We start from the raw sequence: 22,961 nt of genomic DNA, 5'->3' as shown, positions 1-22,961 counted from the left end.
ACAGAGGCTGCAGTGAGCCGAGATCATGCCACTGCACTCCAGCTTGGGCAACTGGGAGACAGAGAGAGAGAGACTCCATCTCAAAAACAAACAAACAAACAAAAAAAGGACAAGAACAAACTAAACCCAAAATTAGTAGAAGGAAGTAATTAAGAAACATCAAAGCATACATAAACAAAACGAAATACAGGCAGAAAAATACAAAACATCAAAAGATCATGTTTGAAAACAAAACTGATGAAACTTTAGATGCCGCAGAAATACAAAGAATTATAAAAGGCTATTGTGAACAATAATATACCAACAAATTGGAAAATCTAAAAAAAAAAAGAATAAATTCCTGGACATATGCAACCTTCCAAGATTGAACAATGAAGAAATAGAAAATCTGAAAACACCAATGAGTGAGGAAATTAAATCAGTAACAGAACATATCTTGGCCGGGTGCTGTGGCTCATGCCTGTAATCTCAGCACTTTGGCAGGCTGAGGCGGGCAGATCACCTGAGGTTGGGAGTTCCACACCAGCCTGACCAACATGGTGAAAGCCCATCTCTACTAAAAATACAAAAATTAGCTGGGCTTGCTGGTGTGTGCCTGTAATCCTAGCTACCTGGGAAGCTGAGGCAGGAGAATCACTTGAACCCAGGACTGGGAGGTTGCAGTAAGCCAAGATCATGCCACTGTAATCTAGCCTGGGTGACAGAGCGAAACTCCATCTCAAAAAAAAAAAAAGTACTCCATTGAAGAAAAAACCCAGGACCTGATGGTTTCACCAATGAATTCTACCAAACTTTTAAAGAACTAATACCAATTCTCCTCAAACTATTCATGAAAATTGAAGAGGAGAGAATATATCCAAAGTCATTCTACAAGGCCAGCATTACTCTAGCACCCAAACCAGACGAGGACTCAACCAAAAAAGAAACTACAGGTCACTCTGATATATATGCAAAAATGCTCATAAAATATTAGTAAACCAAAATCAATAGCACATTAAAAACATCATCCACTATGACCAAGGGAATTCATCCCGGGGATGCAAGAATAGGTCAGTTTATACAAACCAACAAATATGATACACAACATTAACAGAATGAAGGATAAAATCCATATCATCGTTTCAATAGATGAAGAAAAATAATTTGATAAAAGTCATCCCTTCATGTTAAGAACTGTCAACAAATTAGATATAGAAGGTATGTACCTCAACACTAAAAAGTCCATATATGACAAACCCACAAGAAATATCATACTGAATGTGGAAAAGTTGAAAGCTTTTCTCCTAAGATCTGGGATAAGGATATCCACTTTCACTACTTCTATTCAACATAGTACTGGTGGTCCTAGCCAGAGTAATCAGGCAAGAGAAAGAAATAAAAGGCAAAATTGGAAAGGAGGGGCGTCAAACTATCCCTGTTTGCAGATCATATGATCATATATATGGAAAACCCTACACACGTTACCAAAACTTGTTATAACTAATAGACAAATTTAGTAAAGTTGAAGGATACAAATTTAAAATTCAGAAATGAGTAGCATTTGTATATGCTAATGGTGAGCTAGCTAAAAACGAAATCAAGAAAACAATTCCATTTATAATTGCTACCAAAAAACAAAGATACCTAAAAAGAAATCTAACCAAAGAAGTGAAATATCTTTTATACTGAAAACTATAAAACATTGATGAAGGAAATTATAGAGAACACAATTAAATCCCTGACCCCTGAGTAGCCTAACTGGGAGACACCACCCAGTAGGGTCCAACTGACACCTCATACAGCTGGGTGCCCCTCTGAGACGAAGCTTCCAGAGGAAGGATCAGGCAGCAACATTTGCTGTTCTGCAATATTTGCTGTTCTGCAGCCTCCACTGGTGATACCCAGACAGAGGGTCTGGAGTGGACCTCTAGCTAACAGGGTCTGGACTGGACCTCCAGCACACTCCAACAGACTAGCAGTGAGGGTCCTGACTGTTAGAAGGAAAACTGACAAACAGAAAGGACATCCACAACAAACCCCCATCTGTACATCACCATCATCAAAGACCAAAGGTAGATAAAACCACAAAGATGGGGAGAAACCAGAGCAGAAAAGCTGGAAATTCAAAAAATCAGAGTGCCTCTTCTCCTCCAAAGGAACGCAGCTCCTCACCAGCAATGGAACAAAGCTGGATGGAGAATGACTTTGACGAGTTGAGAGAAGGCGGCTTCAGACGATCAGTAATAAACTTCTCCAAGCTAAAGGAGGATGTTCGAACCCATGCGAAGAAGCTAAAAACCTTGAAAAAAGGTTAGACGAATGGCTAACTAGAATAAACAGTATAGAGAAGTCCTTAAATGACCTGATGGAGCTGAAAACCACGGCACGAGAACTATGTGACTCATGCACAAGCTTCAGTAGCCGATTTGATCAAGTGAAAGAAAGGGTATCAGTGATTGAAGATCAAATGAATGAAATGAAGCAAGAAGAGAAGTTTAGAGAAAAAAAGAGTAAAAAGAAATGAACAAAGCCTCCAAGAAGTATGGGAGTATGTGAAAAGACCAAATCTACATCTGATTGGTGTACTTGAAAGTGATGGGGAGAATGGAACCAAGTTGGAAAACACTCTTCAGGATATTGTCCAGGACAGCTTCCCCAACCTAACGAGGCAGGCCAACATTCAAATTCAGGAAATACAGAGAATACCACAAAGATATGCCTTGTGAAGAGCAATCCCAAGACAGATTCACCAAAGTTGAAATGAAGGAAAAAATGTTAAGAGCAGCCAGAGAGAAAGGTTGGATTACCCACAAAGGGAAGTCCATCAAGCTAACATCGTATCTTTTGGCAGAAACTCTATAAGCCAGAAGAGAGTGGGGGCCAATATTCAACATTCTTAAAGAAAAGAATTTTCAACCCAGAATTTCATATCCAGCCAAACTAAGTTTCATAAGTGAAGGAGAAATAAAATCCTTTACAGACAAACAAATGCTGAGAAATTTTGTCACCACCAGGCCTGCCTTACAAGAGCTCTTGAAGGAAGCACTAAACATGGAAAGAAACAACCAGTACCAGCCACTGCAAAAACATGCCAAATTGTAAAGACCATCGATGCTAGGAAGAAACTGCACCATCTAACAAGCAAAATAACCAGCTGATATCATAATGACAGGATCAAATTCACACATAACAATATTAACCTTAAATGTAAATGGGCTAAATGCTCCAATGAAAAGACACAGACTGGCAAATTGGATAAAGAGTCAACACCCATCAGTGTGCTGTATTCAGGAGACCCATCTCACATGCAGAGACAAACATAGGCTCAAAATAAAGGGATGGAGGAAGATCTAACAAGCAAATGGAAAACAAAAAAAAGTAGGGGTTATAATCCTAGTCTCTGATAAAACAGACTTTAAACCAACGAAGATCGAAAGAGACAAAGAAGGCCATTACATAACGGTAAAGGGATCAATTCAACAAGAAGAGCCTAACTATCCTAAATATATATGCACCCAATACAGGAGCACCCAGATTCATAGAGCAAGTCCCTAGAGACCTACAAAGAGATTTAGATTCCCACACAATAATAATGGGAGACTTTAACACCCCACTGTAAACATTAGACAGATCAACGAGACAGAAAGTTAACAAGGATATCCAGGAATTGAACCCAGTTCTGCACCAAGCAGACCTAATAGACATCTATAGAACTCTTGACCCCAAATCAACAGAATATACATTCTTGTCAGCACCACATCACACTTATTTGAAAATTGACCACATAGTTGGAAGGAAAGCACTCCTCAGCAAATGTACAAGAACAGAAATTATAACAAACTGTCTCTCAGACCACAGTGCAATCAAACTAGAACTGAGGACTAAGAAACTCACTCAAAACCTCTCAACTACATGGAAACTGAACAACCTGCTCCTGAATGACTACTGGGTACATAACGAAATGAAGGCAGAAATAAAGATGTTCTTTGAAACCAATGAGAACAAAGAAACAACACACCAGAATCTCTAGGACACATTTAAAGCAGTGTGTAGAGGGAAATTTATAGCACTAAATGCCCACAAGAGAAAGCAGGAAAGATCTAAAACTGACACCTTAACATCACAATTAAAAGAACTAGAGAAGCAAGAACAAACACATTCAAAAGCTAGCAGAAGGCAAGAAATAACTAAGATCAGAGCAGAACTGAAGGAGACAGAGACACAAAAAAACACCCTTCCAAAAAATCAATGAATCCAGGAGTTGGTTTTTTGAAGAGATCAAAAAATTGATAGACTGCTAGCAAGACTAATAAAGAAGAAAAGAGAGAAGAACCAAATAGACACAATAAAAAATGATGAAGGGAATGTCACCACCAATCCCACAGAAATACAAACTACTATTAGAGAATACTGTAAACACCTCTATGCAAATAAACTAGAAAATCTAGAAGAAATGGATAAATTCCTGGACACATACACTCTCCCAAGACTGAACCGGGAAGAAGTTGAATCCCTGAATAGACCAATAACAGGTTCAGAAATTGAGGCAATAATTAATAACTTACCAACCGGAAAAAAGTCCAGGACCAGATGGATTCACAGCCAAATTCTACCAGAGGTACAAAGAAGAGCTGGTACCATTCCTTCTGAAACCATTCCAATCAATAGAAAAAGAGGGAATCCTCCCTAAATCATTTTATGAGGCCAACATCATCCTGATACCAAAGCCTGGCAGAGACACAACAAAAAAAGAAAATTTTAGACCAATATCCCTGATGAACATCGATGCAGAAATCCTCAATAACATACTGGCAAACCGAATCCAGCAGCACATCAAAAAGCTTATCCACTATGATCAAGTTGGCTTCATCCCTGGGATGCAAGACTGGTTCAATATACGCAAATCAATAAACTTAATCCAGCATATAAACAGAACCAAAGAGAAAAACCACATGATTATCTCAATAGATGCAGAAAAGGCCTTTGACAAATTCAACAGCCCTTCATGATAAAAACTCTCAATAAACTAGGTATTGATGGAACGTATCTCAAAATAATAAGAGCTATTTATGACAAACCCACAGCCAATATACTGAATGGGCAAAAACTGGAAGCATTCCCTTTCAAAACCAGCACAAGACAAGGATGCCCTCTCTTACCACTTCTATTCAACATAGTTTTGGGAGTTCTGGCCGGGGCAATCAGGCAAGAGAAAGAAATAAAGGGTATTCAATTAGGAAAAGAGAAAGTCAAATTGTCCCTGTTTGCAGATGACATGACCTGTATATTTAGAAAACCCCATCATCTCAGCCCAAAATCTCCTTAAGCTGATAAGCAACTTCAGCAAAGTCTGAGGGTACAAAATCAATGTGCAAAAATCACAAGCATTCCTATACACCAATAATAGACAAACAGAGAGCCAAATCATGAGTGAACTCACATTCATAATTGCTTCAAAGAGAATAAAATACCTAGGAATCAAACTTACAAGGGATGTGAAGGACCTCTTCAAGGAGAACTACAAACCACTGCTCAATGAAATAAAAGAAGACACAAACAAATGGAAGAACATTCCATGATCATGGACAGGAAGAATCAATATTGTGAAAATGGCCATACTGCCCAAGGTAATTTATAGATTCAATGCCATCCCCATCAAGCTACCAATGACTTTCTTCACAGAATCGGAAAAAACTACTTTAGAGTTCATATGGAACCAAAAAAGGGCCTGCCTTGCCAAGACAATCCTACGCCAAAAGAACAAAGCTGGAGGCATCACGCTACCTGACTTCAAACTATACTACAAGGCTACAGTAACCAAAACAGCATGGTACTGGTACCAAAACAGAGATATAGACTAATGGAACAGAATAGAGCCCTCAGAAATAATATCAAACATCTACAACCATCTGATCTTTGACAAACCTGACAAAAACAAGACATGGGGAAAAGATTCCCCATTTAATAAATGGTGCTGGGAAAACTGGCTAGCCATATGTAGAAAGCTGAAACTGGATCCCTTCCTTACATCTTATACAAAAATTGATTCAAGATGGATTAAAGACTTAAATGTTAGACCTAAAACCATAAAAACCCTGGAAGAAAACCTAGGCAATACCATTCAGGCCATAGGCATGGGCAAGGACTTCATGACTAAAACACCAAAAGCAATGGCAACAAAAGCCAAAATTGACAAATGGGATCTAATTAAACTAAAGAGCTTCTGCACAGCAAAAGAAACTACCATCAGAGTGAACAGGCAACCTACAGAATGGAAGAAAATTTTAACAGTCTACCCATCTGACAAAGGGCTAATATCCAGAATCTACAAAGAACTTTAATGAATTTACAAGAATCAACCCCATCAAAAAGTGGGCAAAGGATATGAACAGACAGTTCTCAAAAGAAGACATTTATGGAGGCAACAGGCACATGAACAAATGCTCATCATCACTGGTCATCAAAGAAATGCAAATCAAAACCACAATGAGATACCATCTCACACCAGTTAGAATGGCAATCATTTATAATAAGTCAGGAAACAACAGGTGCTGGAGAGGATATGGAGAAATAGGAACGCTTTTACACTGTTGGTGGGACTGTAAATTCGTTCAACCATTGTAGAAAACAGTGTGGTGATTCCTCAACGATCTAGAACTAGAAATACCATTTGACCCAGCCATCCCATTACTGGGCATATACCCAAAGGATTATAAATCGTGCTGCTATAAAGATACATTCACACGTATGTTTATTGCAGCACTATCCACAATAGCAAAGACTTGGAACCAACCCAAATGTCCATCAGTGATAGACTAGATTAAGAAAATGTGGCACATATACACCATGGAATACTATGCCGCATAAAAAAGGATGAGTTCATGTCCTTTGTACGGACTTGGATGAAACTGGAAACCATCATTCTGAGCAAACTATCGTAAAGACAGAAAACCAAACGCCACATGTTCTCACTCATAGGTCGGAATTGAACAATGAGAACACTTGGATACAGGGTGGGGAACATCATACACTGGGGCCTGTTGTGGGGTGGGGGATGGGGGAGGGATAGCATTAGGAGATATACCTAATGTAAATGACGAGTTAACAGGTGCAGCACACCAACATGGCATATGTATACATATGTAACAAACTTACATATTGTGCACATATACCCTAGAACTTTAAGTATAATAATAATAATTTTTAAAACTATGAAGATTTTAAACCAACCAACAAGTACTAGAAATAAACATTATAAAGACATTAAAATTTTTAAAAATCTTATTAGAAAGGTTTAGCAACAAACAAGACAAAGCTAAATGAATAATTAATGGATTCAAATATAAAGCTAAGGAAAATACCTAGAAGATCAAAATGATTAAAAATATGAAAGAATATTTAAGAGACATAGAGGATAGATTTGATATCCAATATACTGTAACAGGTGTTTTAGAAGGAGAAAGAAGAGGATATGAGAAAAGAAGTAATATTTGAAGATATAATAGCTAGGGATTTTCCAAAACTGATGGAAAACTTGAGCTCTAAGATCTAAAAAACACAGTAAATCCTAGGCTGAATAGGTAAATGTAAATTCACAGCTAGACACATCTCTGGAGCTGAAAAAGCACCAAAGAAAGTAATATCCCACCAGAGTAACCAACCAAAAAAAAAAAAAAAAAAAAAAGGCTTTTCTATAGCAAAACTAGAAGCCAAAAATCAATAGAATATTATCTACAAAGAACTGAAAGAAAATACTTGAAGAAGATTCAATCCAGAAAAGAAATAATAATGAGCAAAGAAAGTAAAATATGAGGGTGAAACTAAAATACTGGATAATGATAGTATTTAAAATTTGAGATGAGGAAAGTTAAAATATTTTTGTGTTACCATGAAAACAGAAATATAAGCCAAAGTTAGACTTTTAGGTAAATATGCATGTTAAAATTTTAAGATTAGCCACTAAAAGGATGGAATTTGAATGTGTAATTTCCAATCTAGTAGAAGAGGGAAAAGACAGAATTTTGAAAATAAACTAAAATAAAAGAGAAAACAAAAGGTAACATAGAAAAATCAGGAAAAACTTTTACCTAATTGGGAGACAGAAAAAAATCCAAATCCTACTAAATATAAACAAATAACTTGCAAATTAAATATCAGAGATTACCAAACTGATAAAATAAATAAATTCAGATAAATGCTGCCTACAAGAGGACACAGAAATGTTAAAATGGAAAGGATGGAAAAAAATACACCAAACTAATACTAATCAAAAGTCAGATATAACTGACTCTCAATAATTCTCAAAAGAATATTCTCAAAAGAATAATTACTAGTGGTTACCAGAGATAAAGAATGTCAGAGAAAAATGACTTTCAAATCAAAACAATCATTATCAGAGAGCTTACTAGAGATAAGGAATGTCAATCTATAATACTAAAATGTGAAATTCACAAATAAGATTCTACATATATAAATGCATACCGTACATAACCTCCCCCCAAATATATGAAGCACTAATGGGCAGAGTTAAAGAAGGAATTGATAAATCACCATCATAGTGGGAGAAAACCCAACAAAAATAAGACGTTAGTATTAAGCAGACAAAAAAATAATAAAAATATAGAAAAAGTTTATACATAACCTTTATTCAAATTAACAAGCTTAGTTTAATAAAGATATGTAGAACCTTCCAATCAATAATCTCATAATATAAATTTTTAAAGCATGAGATTTTGTGAAAAGTGATCAACTATGACTATATAGCAAGTCTTGGCAGATTTCTAAGAATAACTATAAATATATGCTTTGATTACAGTGCATTAAGTTAGAAATAAAAAGCAGAAAGATAAGATTAAAAATACACTTTGACACTTAAAAAAGTTTTAACACACACACAATTCATGGATGAAAATGAATTTATGATAAAAATGTAAATTACCTACAATTCAGGGATGATGAAAATCCTAAACACCAAATCTTGTGAGATGCTGCTAAAAATGCTCATAGAAGGAAGTTTATAGGCATGAATATGATATTATAAAAGAATTTGTTATCTGAGCAACAGACTTAAGTTAGTAAAAGAACTATGAAATGAACAGGAAAGAAAAAAGGAAGGAATAATGAAGAATAAATGTTAATTAAGCATAAAACAAAGATAAAAGGATTGATGAGGCCAGGCATGGTGGCTCATATCTATAATCCCAGCACTTTGGGAGGCTGAGGCAGGAGGATTGCTTGAGGCCAGGAGTTTGAGACTAGCCAAGACAATGTAATAAGACTTAACATCTCAACAAAAAAGTTAAAAATTGGCCAGGCATGGTGGTGCACACCTGTTGTCTCAGCTACTCAGAAGGCTGAGGCAAAAGGATCCCTGGAGCCCAAAAGATTGAGGTTGCGGTGAGCTATGATTGGGCTACTCTGCACTTCAGCCTGGCCAACAAAATGAGACCCTGTCTTAAAAAAAAAAAAAAAAAAGGACATCGAGACCATCCTGGCTAACATGGTGAACCCCCGTCTCTACTAAAAAATACAAAAAATAGCCGGGCGAAGTGGCGGGCGCCTGTAGTCCCTGCGACTCGGGAGGCTGAGGCAGGAGAATGACGTAAACCCGGGAGGCGGAGCTTGCAGTGAGCTGAGATCCGGCCACTGCACTCCAGCCTGGGCGACAGCGCGAGACTCTGTCTCAAAAAAAAAAAAAAAAAAAAAAAAAAAAAAAAAAAAAAAAAAAGGATTTATGTAAACAAAAGCCAATTTTTTTGAAGTCTAATAAAATAGGCAAAACTAGCAGAATTAAAGGAAATGCAAAAAAAAATTAAAAATGACTATAATTAAAGCAGAGATTTAAATAAAAGAGGACGCTACGAACAACCTCATGCAATATTTAGCACCATTTCTTAGATCTGAACAAAATGCCTTACCCCCTGCCCACTTTGGTTTGAATTTTCTGAGTAAATTGTCGTAAAATAAATATTATTTCAAAGTGCTTTCATGCCCTAACAAATTTCTTATTATTATTTCTATTTCTTCTTCCATTACAAATAAAATCTTATAAAATCAACATAGCACCATAATTTATGAAACTATTTGTAAATATAGGTATGTAAATGTTTTAAAACAATTAAATAATATTTTCCCCAGAAAAATTACTTACTTATTACATGCAATTTAGTGTTGCATATGTACTAAGGATTGACACTTGGCAAATGATATGTGAAACACTATCTCACAAGGATTACAGAATAGATTGTAATAACTGTGTAAGATACATTATGGTTTTTGTTCTTTTGAGCATTTCAATCTTTGAATCTTGTAATGTATGTTTATCTGTGTTCACTCTTAAAGAAAAAGTCAGGAATGTGCCTTTAGTGCTTTACCTCATTCTTGAATCAAGGTTTTATCAGGACAGAAACTAAGATTGCTGGTTACGCAGAAGGCATTTCCTAGAGGGTGTGTAATATGTGGCATATTTTAAAGAAATCCAACAGGGATGATGTGAGCAATTATTAATATGCCAAACCCCGTCAGACGGTCGCTCTCAACCTTTTTCTCCAAGACCAAGTATGTCATTGCACCAGAACTGCTGTAGAAGTCAAATACATATTTCTCTCTCTTTTTTTTTTTTTGCTTTGGCCTAATGAATTTATTGAAGAGAGCTCTGTCCTCCCTTCTACCTAGAAGAGGAGGCTTGCAGGGCTGGCACCTGCCCACACCTGGCATTTGACCTTTTCCTGGGCTAGGGTGAGTGGGAGCAGATGCCCTCATACTATGACCGGGGACTGTGGAGGAGCCATCACATCACCTAGCTGATGACGACACCTAGTTCTTCAGTCTCACACTGGACTTTATCGCCCTTCTTGAGAAGGACAGGAGGTTTCCTGAATACAGTGACACCTGGGGAGGTCCCAGTCAGGATGACATCCCCTGGGTAAAAGGTGACAAACTGGGAGACCCAGGCTATCAGCTCCCCTGTCTTAACCACCATCCAGTTGGTGTTGCTGCTCTGGACCACTTCCCCATTCACTTGGCAGCAGATCTTTAAGTTGTGTGGATCTGCTACACTGGCCTTGGTCACCAAGGCAGGGCCCAGAGGGCAGAAGGTGTCGAAGGTTTTTCCCAGCAGCCACTGTTTCCCCTTATGTCTCATTTGCCAGTCATGAGCACTCACGTCATTAGCCATAGTGAAGCCAGCCACATGGGCCATGGCATCTGTGGCCTTGATATGCTTGCCTTTCTTTCCAGTGACCACGGCCACTCCACTTCCCAGTCTACGTCCTGGCTCTCCGGTGGGAGGACCATCTCATCATAGGGCTCCACGATGGAGTTGGCAAACTTGCTGAAGATAATGGGTTCCATGGGCACAGGCATGTTCTGTTCTTTGCAGTGGTCCACATAATTCATGCCCACACAAAGCACCTTATCTGGCCACGTGGCTGGAGCCAGGAAGGTTACTTCCAACCGTGATAGGACTGGCAACTGGGTACCCAAGGCTCTTCTTGCCACTGAGAGGGTGGCCTCTCCCTGCTCTAGGAACTGTGTCATCATCTTGGGGAGCATAGAGTCAAAGGCATTGCGGTTGATAACCCCTCCACCATTCCCCGTCTCCAGGTCAAAGTGAGGCCCCACCAGGTGGGGTGCCTGGAACTGCACTAGTCTCATGTCTCTGGAGGGTTGAAAGGGCCACTTCTGAGCCTGCAGCAGAGCTGTGAGCAACCTTCTTCTACCAGAGACCAGCATCAGAGCCTGGCGGCGGTGGCTGGTCCTCCTGTGCTGGGTTAGGGCTTGGGGGCCGGAGGTCAAGGGCAGCGGGCGCCTGAGCATTGGCACCAATGACTGCGGCTATTGGGGGAGCTGCATGCAGCAGCCTCAAATATGTATTTCAAAGTGATACAGAGTTGGTTTACCTATGATGCTCAGAGTTCTCCATTCAGTGTCTGCAATGGAATAAAGCATATCTTCTTCTTTCCTTCTCAGGTGCAATAATTGTCCTCAGAGATAACCTGTTGTTAACATTCTCAGATTTCAGTCTTTACAGGAGAGCCAAATGGATCTGTGGAAAGCTAGATTTTTTTTTTTTTTTAACAATTCTCACACCAATGGGTGGTTGAAGTTTTAATTTTTTTCTTTGGACACATAATTCAAAAATTAGAGAAATGATTTTTGTTTGTGTGCTACAATTTTTAGCCTCCTGTCTTTTTTTAATGTCTGAGATATACCTTCTGGGGATATCAAAGTCAAACATTTATGTTATATGTCTTCTATGTGTCATCTGCTTTGTGCTTTTTTTCCCTGCAGCCAATCATAGTCCCAAATATTACAATAAAGATTTTGTGGTTTTTTATTATTCATTACTGTTTAAAATAAAAATTTCTTTCTGTCTAGACTCTCCAAAGATATAAATATAATATGATACAGGAAATGTTGGTGTTTTACAGATCAAAATGATACTGAGAAGTCTGGCACAAAAGAAATACACAGTAGACTTCACACTACCAGGAAAATTCTGTTTACCAAAAATGTGCCAACTTTCTATTGTGTTAAGTGTCATTGTTTGGAAAAGACAAAAATCATTTCCTCCAAAAAACATATGGAGATGGAGTTATCTTTAGAAATTCCCAGGCTTTAAAGTTTCATGAAACTTTCTACTTTCTGAGCAAATAAATAAATGAATAATTGCCATCTCTTATTTAATAACTCCAGTATTCTCATGACCTCAATGTTTATAAAATGAAAATAAATTAAAAATGAAAAAATACATAGCTGAAAAACAAAAACAGTTAAGTTGCAGTTAGAGAGATTTTATTGCTGGTAAGTTTGAGTTCCTTCATTTAGATAAATCTCAAAAAAAAAAGGGAATTTCTCTTCAGAGAAACAAATATTGAAATGACAGTGTTCAAATTCCATTACTAGAGAAGACATGGTAGCTTACATCTATAAAGCTGGAACTGGAAGAGCAATCCAAAATGGCAAGTAGTTTTTGCACACTTCCAGGGAAACAAAGTCCCCTTACTACTGGATGTTACTTATTGCACTACTCTCCCCGTTCAGAAAAGAAGGGAATAGGGATACATGTTGACCATATTACATACACAGTGGAAGATATTTTCTAGCCACTGCCATTTATTGAATGTATGTGCTAAGCACAATTAGAACATACATAAATTCAGTTTATTTCACTCTAACTCTACAAAGGTTTTACTATTCCTGTATTATAAATGAGAAGACCAAAGCTCAGAGAGAATGAAAGCCTCAAAGTTAGTGAGTAATGGAGTCCACGTTTCAATCCAGGCTTAATTCCAAAGTCCAGGCACTTAATCATTGTCCCAACATTATAAGGGGCCAAATAAGGAATTAAGACATTAGAAGGCAAGCAACCCACTTTTGGTCCCAGAGAGCAATAAGACCCTGAACGTATCTTTCATGAAGTCAAGGAATTACTGGATAATTTGGCCTAACACATAGCTCTCAATTTAACACAGCTGTACTCTTTCTCCACATTTACATCCATCTTTCATCTGAGTTAAACTACATGACTTAAGTACTCTAAGCCCCATTTTGCCCATTGACTTATTCAGAACTTTGCAAACAGTTTAATCTGAAAAAGCCACATAAGGGGCCATATATTAACTTTTTCCTTCTTTCATTCTCTTCCTTTTTCTATCTGCTAAAATTACAGAAAATGTTCATTTTAATTATACATGTGTGGCCAGAAAGTTCATATGATGCCTATGGGTCTGAAGAGTGAGTAGGTACCCAAGGGGGAGACATTTAAAAGTTGTTCCGTTGTCATCCCAGCACTTCAGAAAACCAAGGCAAAAGGATCGCTTGAGGCCAGAAATTCGAGACAAGTCTGGGCAACATAAAGATATCTTGTCTCTACAAACGAATTTTTTTTTAATTATCCATTGCCATGAAAGGAATACATAAACAAGCCAGGCATGGTGGTGCTCACCTGTAGCCCCAGCTACTTGGAAGGCAGAGATCACAGGATCGCTTGAGCCCAGGAGTTTGAGGATGCAGTAAGCTATGATCGTGCCACTGCACTCCAGCCTGGGTGACAGTGTGCAAGCTTGTATATATGTGTGTGTGTGTGTGTGTGTGTATGCTATATATATAGCTTTGTGTGTGTATTTATATATAGCTCATATATATACACATAGCTTGTGTATACACATTGTGTATATATATATAGCTCATATATACACACATAGCTTGTGTGTATATATATATAAACATATATATATATAATACCTTTGGAAGATATATTTAGGCGTTCCAGCAGTAGAAGCCATAGTGCTTAGTTTCTCATCGAATTAGAGTAAGAGAGAGCTTGACTTCAGGATTTCTGGTTTGGAAGGCTGAGTGGATGTGATATCAGTTTCATCCTCAATGTGTTAAGTTTGATAATATTGGAGACTTCTGGCTGGTAAAGTCTTTTAAGTCTATTAAGCAGTTAGAAATAAGGGTACTCTGGAGAAATGTACAGGTGAGAGATAGAGATCAGACAGGTAGTGGTTGAAGTCATGAGAAGGTACAGCATTGGTGTAAAGATAACAAAGGAGGGTATTGTATTATGTTGTATATTCTGCTTTTAACATTATGAGTATTCTCTATGTCATTAATAAGTCATCAAAATGTTATTTTAAATTACTAGAATTTAATGGTGTGGATGTGCTAAAATGCAATCATTTCCTTACTGATAGGTACTTACATTGTTTCCAATTTAATGGCCACAAAAACCTTAAGAAGATAAGTAAAGACTTCATTAAGTCAAACTGCAGGTACCATATATGTCTTTGATTAATTAAATACATTCCAAGAAAGGTTTTCGGAAATATAAATATTGACTAAGCATAACCCATGTTTGCCTTTAAAAAAAGAGTTTCTTTATTTAAATTTTTATTTTTAATTTTGTGGGTACATAGTAAGTGTATACATTAATGGAGTACATTGCCTTAAATTTCATTATAAAATCAGATGTGCATTCATTCAGACAGAGAAATTGGCTACTCAATAGATATGAAAATTCTATTTTAAAATAAAGTGGACTTTATTAAACTATTTGTTTGAGGAGATAAATTATTCTGGTAAGATACTAATAAGAAAATGTTAATTATGCCATGTTATATTCTAAATGCATAAAATGAAAATATATCTTCTCTATCATTTATAATTAGCTTAAAAAATTAGAGTAAAAGTTAGGTAATCTAGAAGGTTCAACAAATATATGTGGAAAGCGTAGAAATTGGACTGTTGGATCTTTGGAAGAGCAAATGTTTATGGAGCACTAACGGTGTGCTTGAAAATTAATCCTTATAGTAAACATATTTGTAAACCCCATTACAAATGAGAACACTGAGGCACAAGGAAGGCAACTTGCTCAAACAGCTAACTCCCAAGCTGCTGCTGCTGCTGCTGCTCCTCCTCCTCCTCCTCCTCCTCCTCCTCCTCCTCCTCCTCCTCCTCTTTATCTTCCTTCTCCTCCTCTTCCTTCTCTTCCTCCTCCTCACCATTACACTATGCTGCTCCCTCGAATCCACTTACGGTGGGAAAGAATAATCTACAGTGCAAGAAGTGACTGCATCCCGAGAGTGGTGTGTATGATTGCTTACATTCAAGTTAGAAATCTTTAACCATTCTCTTTAGGAAGAGGAGATAGGCAACACATTTTGATCAGGTTTTTAACAAATGTTGAATCTGTTTATTTAGTGGACAATTTGAAAGTGTGGACTAGGATTATGATGGGGAAGTCATCCTCAATTTGCAGATCACTGTGGAGTAGACTAAAGGATTCATACTTTGAATTAATGAATGAAAACGAGCAAACCAAGTCCCGTAACCAGAGTGTCTATCCAAACAAGGTCAGAGAAGGTATTATTGTGGGAGTCTAACTTAGCAAGCAAGTGGAAGAGAGTCCCTTTTTGGTATTCAGCTTTCCTTTAGAGGATCAGAATTAGATATTATGAATGCTGTGACTGGACAACTGTATTCATGAGCATAAATTGGAGTCACAAGATAAATTAGGATCTCAAGCAGGAGGTTGCTTATGAAACACGAATCCATTCAACCGGGAGCAAAGAGACCAAAGCCACCACAAGCATGACGAAGGCCACTTAGCCTCTGACTGAGGGCCATCATGTTGGTGGAGAGGCAACCTGACCACCACTGTCCAGTAGTGGCAGGCAGCCTAATTTCATTTCATGGGTGACCAGGAGTTTGATGGTTATGCTACCCAAGCAATTAAGGGTGGCTAGAAATTCAGACGCTGATTGCACCCGAACAAAATTACTCTTCTGTCCTTCCAGGCATGCTTATATTCCAAATCTAACTTTGCACCTTAACGTTTAATCCACAATGTTATATTCAAACTGCATTAGCCTGCTTTACTTTCAACTATAGCTAGAAGCCCTCTTGTTTAACACAGTTAATCAGCTGGGCACGGTGGCTCACACCTGTAATCCCAGCACTTTGGGAGGCTGAGGCGGGAGGATCATGACGTCAGGAGATCAAGATCATCCTGGCTAACACGGTAAACTCCATCTCTACTTAAAAATACAAAAAATTAGCCTGGCGTAGTGGCAGGCACCTGTAGTCCCAGCTACTCAGGAGGCTGAGGCAAGAGAATGGCATGAACCCAGAAGGTGGAGCTTGCAGTGAACGGAGATCATGTTACTGCACTCTAGCCTGGGCAACAGAGCGAGACTCCGTTTCAAAAAATTTAAAAAACGCAGTTAATCAAGAACGGTCCATGTGAGAATCATTAAAAAAAAATTTGTCTTAAAACATGTACATTTGTTCATATTCAAATGTATTTGTTTATTATGGGGTTCAGTCTTTTATGAGTGTTGGTCTGAAGATGGAGTTCTAGATCATATAGTTTATGTCAATCACATAATTTATATATTATCAAAATTTCCCATTTTAGTTTATTTAAAATGAAAGAGAAAATAGAAAAGCCTATGAAACAATATAGATTCAGCTTTCTGTTTAGATTTTTTAACTTAGAGACAAACTTCTATCATTGTCTCACCTGTCCCTGATTTGACTGTAGTTTTCTTTACTGGTTTACTTTTTTCACCAGTGAAAAACTTATTCAACTTATACAATTATCTCATAAAAGTTTTTTCTCTTTTAACCCTCTTATTTTATTGATTTCTATAATATGTAATTAAGTTACTGGACTTCAATAATGAGTACACCTGCCATAAAGGGGTTTTGGTATAAAAACAACTTGAGGAACATAGAGATCAAAAGATGGTAATGAAAGTATCGAGCTCAGTAAGAGAGTGAACCAAGACTATACAAGGTTGCATGTGCGTCAGCATATTCGGCAGAGGGAACGGAGGTCATTGGTCAATGCTGTGGTTAAGTAGGGTTGGTTAAGAGTCAGTGTGGAAATCAAAGATGGAAAGTTTCATTCATAAAGTAATATTTTCTTGGAAAATTCTAGCCCTGCAAGGCAATTTTCCCCTACCAAAACACCTGAGCCTTCATGTCCTCAGCTGAAAAATAATGTAAATAATGATAATACCTGCTACCCACCCTACCTACTTCAAAGGATTGTGGAAGGGGCTAAATGATACGATGTTGGTGAAGGTACTTAAATCTCTGAGCCTATGTAAGTAATATTCCATCGGAGTACCAGGAATAAAAGTAGCTATGGTAATAATAATTTTAGACAATCTGACCCATTCTAGCCCTCTCATGACCCATTCTATCCCTCTCAACCCAAATGAAGCTAAGTGTGAAGATTTTATTTACTTAGAGCCACATTCTGTGTGATGATACAGATCTTTAGCTTATAGAGCAATATCTCTGATATTTAAATATACAGAAACTAAAAGGAAAATAACTTAAAAATATATATTTTTTTCTGGCAACTAAACAAGTAGCTAGACCTCCTCCTCAAATAGCCCTCACTTGGTGGGGGCCAGAAGGAGAATCAAGGGAAGAAAAAAAGATCATAAAAATGTGAGCTCGTGACCAGGCGCAGTGGCTCACGCCTGTAATCCCAGCACTTTGGAAGGCCGAGGTGTGCAGATCACCTGAGGTCAGGCGTTCAAGACCAGCCTGGCCAACATGGTGAAAACCCCGTCTCTACTAAAAGTACAAAAATTAGCCGGGCATGGTGGTGCACACCTGTAATCCCAGCTACTTGGGAGGCTGAGGCAGGAGAATCACTTGAACCCAGGAGGTGGAGGTTGCAGTAAGCTGACGTTGTGCCACTGCACTCCAACCTGAGTGACAGAATGGGACTCCATCATCAAAAAAAAAAAACCCCAAAGATTTTGCATTACTTTGTGTTACATCCTGCTTTTGCTGTAAACCACCAATTACAAAGAACTGGTTAATGTCCAGAATCTTTTCAGTCAGGGTTGGATAGTAACTTGCTTGCACAAGAGACACGGTCTTCTGGAAACCTGTTTTTTTCCTTCCAAATAATGGATTCTTAGAATTAATAGATAATTTTACTGAAAGGATAAGCCTAGTTAGCAAAAGAATAGTGATGATTTGGGGGTATATTCTGCTAAATAGCATGCTATTTTGAATTACCTACAATTAGGGTGGTTTCACAGTATTATCTGTAAGATAGCATTTTTCTTCCTTGCCTTTTCTGCCTCTTTTATCTCATTGTTAGCACCACAATAAAGACACCCTAAAAAGCTGTGCGGGAAAATAATTTGAACGTGAACTTGTACTCTTAGAAACGACTGCATTTGCAACTCTCCCCCACCTCATACTCAAAAGTACCCACACTTATCTGGTCTCTTTTTCTACTGTCATCTAAATGGGGGAAAAATATATTCAGTGTGTAAAAATAAGCTATTGTATCTGAGAAAGGAGATGGGATGCTAATTAAGGGTTGTTTGAATGAACAAGTCACATTGTGTTGTCTACTGGGAGCTGACTGCCAATTGCTTTTTTGGTAACGAGTCAAGAAAAACATTCAAGAGGGCCCTGGCAAGCTTGGGAGAGAAGCGAGCAGCATTTCCATTTATCAAGTAGGTGCAGAAACCTGTTCAAGTATTAAGAGTCAGGGTGCAGGCGGCAAGCTCCTGCCTGGCAGCTTTTCTTAGTGGTTTTGAGAGCCACCTTCCTACAGAGGGGCCTGCTCCTCAGGTCTGATCGTGGACAACGGGGCACGTACGCCAGACTGCTGGACTACTGAATGAATGCCTCTTTCTTTGTTCAATACCTTTTTCAAGATTTTTTGTCATTCTTCTTGGACTCATCGGGAGGCATGGGTCTTAAGATACACAATAGCTCGGGTCTTACAGCAAAATAATTGATGCTTCATTGAAAGAAACCAGGCAAATTGGTTAGTATGATTACCTTTAACAAAGTGGGAAAATTTTAAACACTTGGCAACTCATAGATTTCGAGAGAAATGAGTTGCTCTACTTTAAAAAGGCTTCTTCTCTTAATGTTAATATTAAGTCAGTCAGAGTCAGTCTTTTGGTCTGATAGCCTGAGAGTCTTGGGTGGCATGTAAATAAAGCTGAAACAATTGACTTCATTTGGAAAAAGGGTCAAAATGTAGAGGATGTAGATGTGTTTTTATTGTAATGGATGAAAGAAACGGATTCTGCTAGGTGAAGTGACTTCCTTCGCTGTGCTAGCTTGTAGAGTAGTGGTACTTAGCATAATAGAGGCCTGGAGGTGTGTTTCTGATACATTATGTGCCTTTTCCTTTGTTCTGTAATTTTGTGAGTCTTTTGCTGCTCTTTTAAATCTGTAAGTATTTAAATTTTTATCAAGTGTATTCATATGCCTTTGACAAAGATGTGAAAAAACAAGTGTCCTGGGTATTAAAAGGTCCTGATTGAAGGCAACAAATGAAAGAATTTCTTTGTAAATGTGTGTATGGTTGGGAGAAAACAAGTGCTATTTAAACATTTGTAAAATTAACATTGCTTCCAAGAGCACTCAAAATAAAACATCAACATTTGTCATTTTACATCCTTTATCATGAAAATTCATGGTAAAAAACAGTTATTTTGCAGTTGTTTAAAAAGCAAAATAATATGAGATTGTACGTATGCTTGAATCTCATTTTGCAATTTTTATTTAATAAGAGTGGCTATAATAATACCAAAATAATATTTAATGCATGAAGATCTAATCACTTTGGGCCAAAAATCTATCACCCAGTAGTTTTAAAATAGCAACAATAATAGTAGCATGTTTTAAGTGCTTATTCTATGCCTGGCTTTATCCTAAGTACTTTCCAGATAACCAATAATAAACTATAACCAAAGGGGTTAAGTATCTTGTTCATGGATTCACAGGTAATGAATGGTAGAACCAAAATTTGGACCCAAGCTCTGAGTTCAAAGCCTGCACCTTAACCACATGCTATGTTGCCTTGCTTGCAGTATAATTATTATCACTCTTAAAGCTCCTCAGGACGATCTGTTATAAAAATATTTTTAACATAATTTTTGTAAATTAGTTCCATAAAACTGAAAAAAACTGTTGTTGTCCGGGAAAATATAATACCATAGTTACATTAATGATCATTACATCTGCCTTACATATAAGGGAAACTTGGTTGTATGCCATCTAACATATTAGATATTCTCATTAGACATCAGTTTGTTGAAGCAGGAAAATGTAACTTTCCTCAATTATTGTGGGAGAAAACATTCTTTTTATTTCTAGTCAGCACATGATAAATTCTAATATTTGGATCTTAATTTCTTCTTAAATTTCTTAACTTAGTTCTTAATTAGTTCCTAATTTCTCTGAGGAGTTTTGGGTAATTGTGCCTTTATTTTTTTGTATGGAGTCAGCAGTGACAGTGTTTAATAGGCACATATAAAATTGATACTTAAAAAAAAACTGTTGAGGTATAATTTACATACCATAAAATCTAGCTGTTTAAGATTTAAAATTCAATGGTTTTAGTATATTTACAAAACTATAAAAATTGAAATTTGGTATTTTAAAATTAATGATATAAAACTCTTGAGATGCTTGAATGAAAAGTACTCCAAGGCCAATAAAAGCCATTAACATTTGCTGTATTCTCTTTCCCCTCCTCCAGAAATGTGTGCTATACTGGCCAGAAAAGAGAGGGATATATGGGAAAGTTGAGGTTCTGGTTATCAGTGTAAATGAATGTGATAACTACACCATTCGAAACCTTGTCTTAAAGGTAAGATTATACAGCTATAGCCATCTACAAAGTAGATGATGTTGGAGGATTACATTTCTACTTTGAAATTGTTTATCTTAACAAGTACTACAAATGCAATTTAAGCATATTAAATAATGTTAAAATCAAAGAGAAACTATAATCATTCCTTCATGCAATTTTTGTCAACCACTATTAATATGCAGTATAATTAAATCAATGTAAGTAGACATTAAGAAAATTCATTATGTAGGGTGTTGTGATCCTCTAATTTGCATTAATAAAATATCTCTGATTTAACCTTTTGAAAGTTTTTAACTAAAGGCTGTGCTGGAGACTTTACCATGATTTTTTTTAACGTCATTTTGGTCTAAGCAGCTTTAAGTAAGGCCTGGAAGCTGTGAAAGAGAAAATCTGCAGTTGTGGGTGGCAGTGGGAAGCAAGACAAGCCTGAAGTGTTGATGAGATCTTCAGAGGCATGGAGTTACAGTAATTTATAGGGACTTTCCCCAGACGAGATTATGTCATAGGAAAACTATCTTATTTAACTCATGGGCAGCAGATGCTGAAAAATGTTGCCATGGTATTATTTTTGCTTCTGGAGAATAATCATCCAAAAATTTCGATCTTATCTGCAACCTCACTGCTGAGACAGAATCATCACAAAGAGGAAGAAAACAGGGGCAGAGCTACAGTGATGGCTTTTATTGGGAAGTGTGAAATAAGAAGGCATTTACCAAAACCTGTTTTTCAACACATGTTCTGGAGTGCTGGGTTCATGCCGCACCCTCACCCGTGCTGGGTTTCGAGATGATGTGTGTGGGCCCTCGCCCAAAGTGTTTCCAATAGAGGGATCTCATGTAGCTTCTTTATTGCTGTGATTCCTCACTCTATTAAATACTGGAGTTTGGGATGAGTGTAGAAGTATTACCATGACTGATATGAAATTAAGTATTCTATTGATTAATATGTTTATAATAACTTGTCAGGAATGCTCATAGAGCAGGAAACAAAATATGTCTCATTCTTTCTTGGCTACGTTTTCACCTACCATCTTGTGTATTATAACAAATTATAAATATATGTTTAGCATATGTTACATTTATGATCTATATTATAGCTATAGGTAGAGATATAAATCTCAACAAAGGTAAGACTTTCTCACTTTGTGAACTGAATACTGACAGTAAAGTCTTCTCAAAGTTAAAAGGGCACTCTTCAAAAATCTTCTAAATGTTTTTCCCACCTAGAAATAAATTGCCAGCAAGATGGGGGTGATAAAAAGGCATTCAGTATTGTGGTTTGGATGACTTTTAGTTCCACAAGTGAATGAGGCATTTGGTGGCTGTTGCTATTTTCAGCAAGGAAGCCACACCCAACATGTGAAGCATTACTGGTACACCTCATGGCCTGATCACAAGACTCCAGACAGTGCCCAGCCCCTCCTACAGCTCATGCTGGATGTGGAAGAAGACAGACTTGCTTCCCAGGGCCGAGGGCCTGTGGTTGTCCACTGCAGGTAAGACGTGAATGGTCCTTTCTGTCTAAGCAATGGCCCATTCTTTGTAAAGTCATAGAGCAGGTACAAGTGGGTTTTGCTCCCCGGATGTGACTTTGTTGGCAAATTAAATATTTATTGAAACTGGTTAAGTCCCTTATATTTGAGTCTTAATCAAGATTATGCTGACAGAAGTGAGGTCATGCTTTTAGGTCATTTTTGGCAAACAACAATTACACAGTAGGCGAAATACAAGTTCGAAATGAATGGCTCAGTGAACAGGAGACCTTATTCAGCAGTTATCTGCTTTGAAACTTATATTGATTCATTTAGTCTCATCAGTCTTGTACA

General features: G+C 37.4%; 1 protein-coding gene and 1 pseudogene across 4 annotated transcripts in view; one reads left to right on the top strand and one right to left on the bottom strand.

Annotated features, from left to right (window-relative positions):
* PTPRR (protein tyrosine phosphatase receptor type R) overlaps positions 1–22,961 on the top strand; it is a 283,354-nt gene that overhangs the window by 237,916 nt on the left and 22,477 nt on the right. For all 4 annotated transcript variants that reach the window (XM_008004011.3, XM_008004014.3, XM_073020948.1 and 1 more), the window contains 2 exons: positions 21,023–21,133; positions 22,474–22,631. In XM_008004011.3, coding sequence (XP_008002202.3) covers positions 21,023–21,133; positions 22,474–22,631 — 269 coding nt within the window. The remainder of the gene's footprint in view (positions 1–21,022; positions 21,134–22,473; positions 22,632–22,961) is intronic.
* LOC103238715 (oxaloacetate tautomerase FAHD2A, mitochondrial pseudogene) lies at positions 10,769–12,847 on the bottom strand (annotated as a pseudogene).

Source organism: Chlorocebus sabaeus, chromosome 11, assembly GCF_047675955.1.
Source record: "Chlorocebus sabaeus isolate Y175 chromosome 11, mChlSab1.0.hap1, whole genome shotgun sequence".
NCBI classification, from domain to species: Eukaryota; Metazoa; Chordata; class Mammalia; order Primates; family Cercopithecidae; genus Chlorocebus; species Chlorocebus sabaeus.
This window is presented reverse-complemented; position numbering and strand designations above follow the sequence as displayed.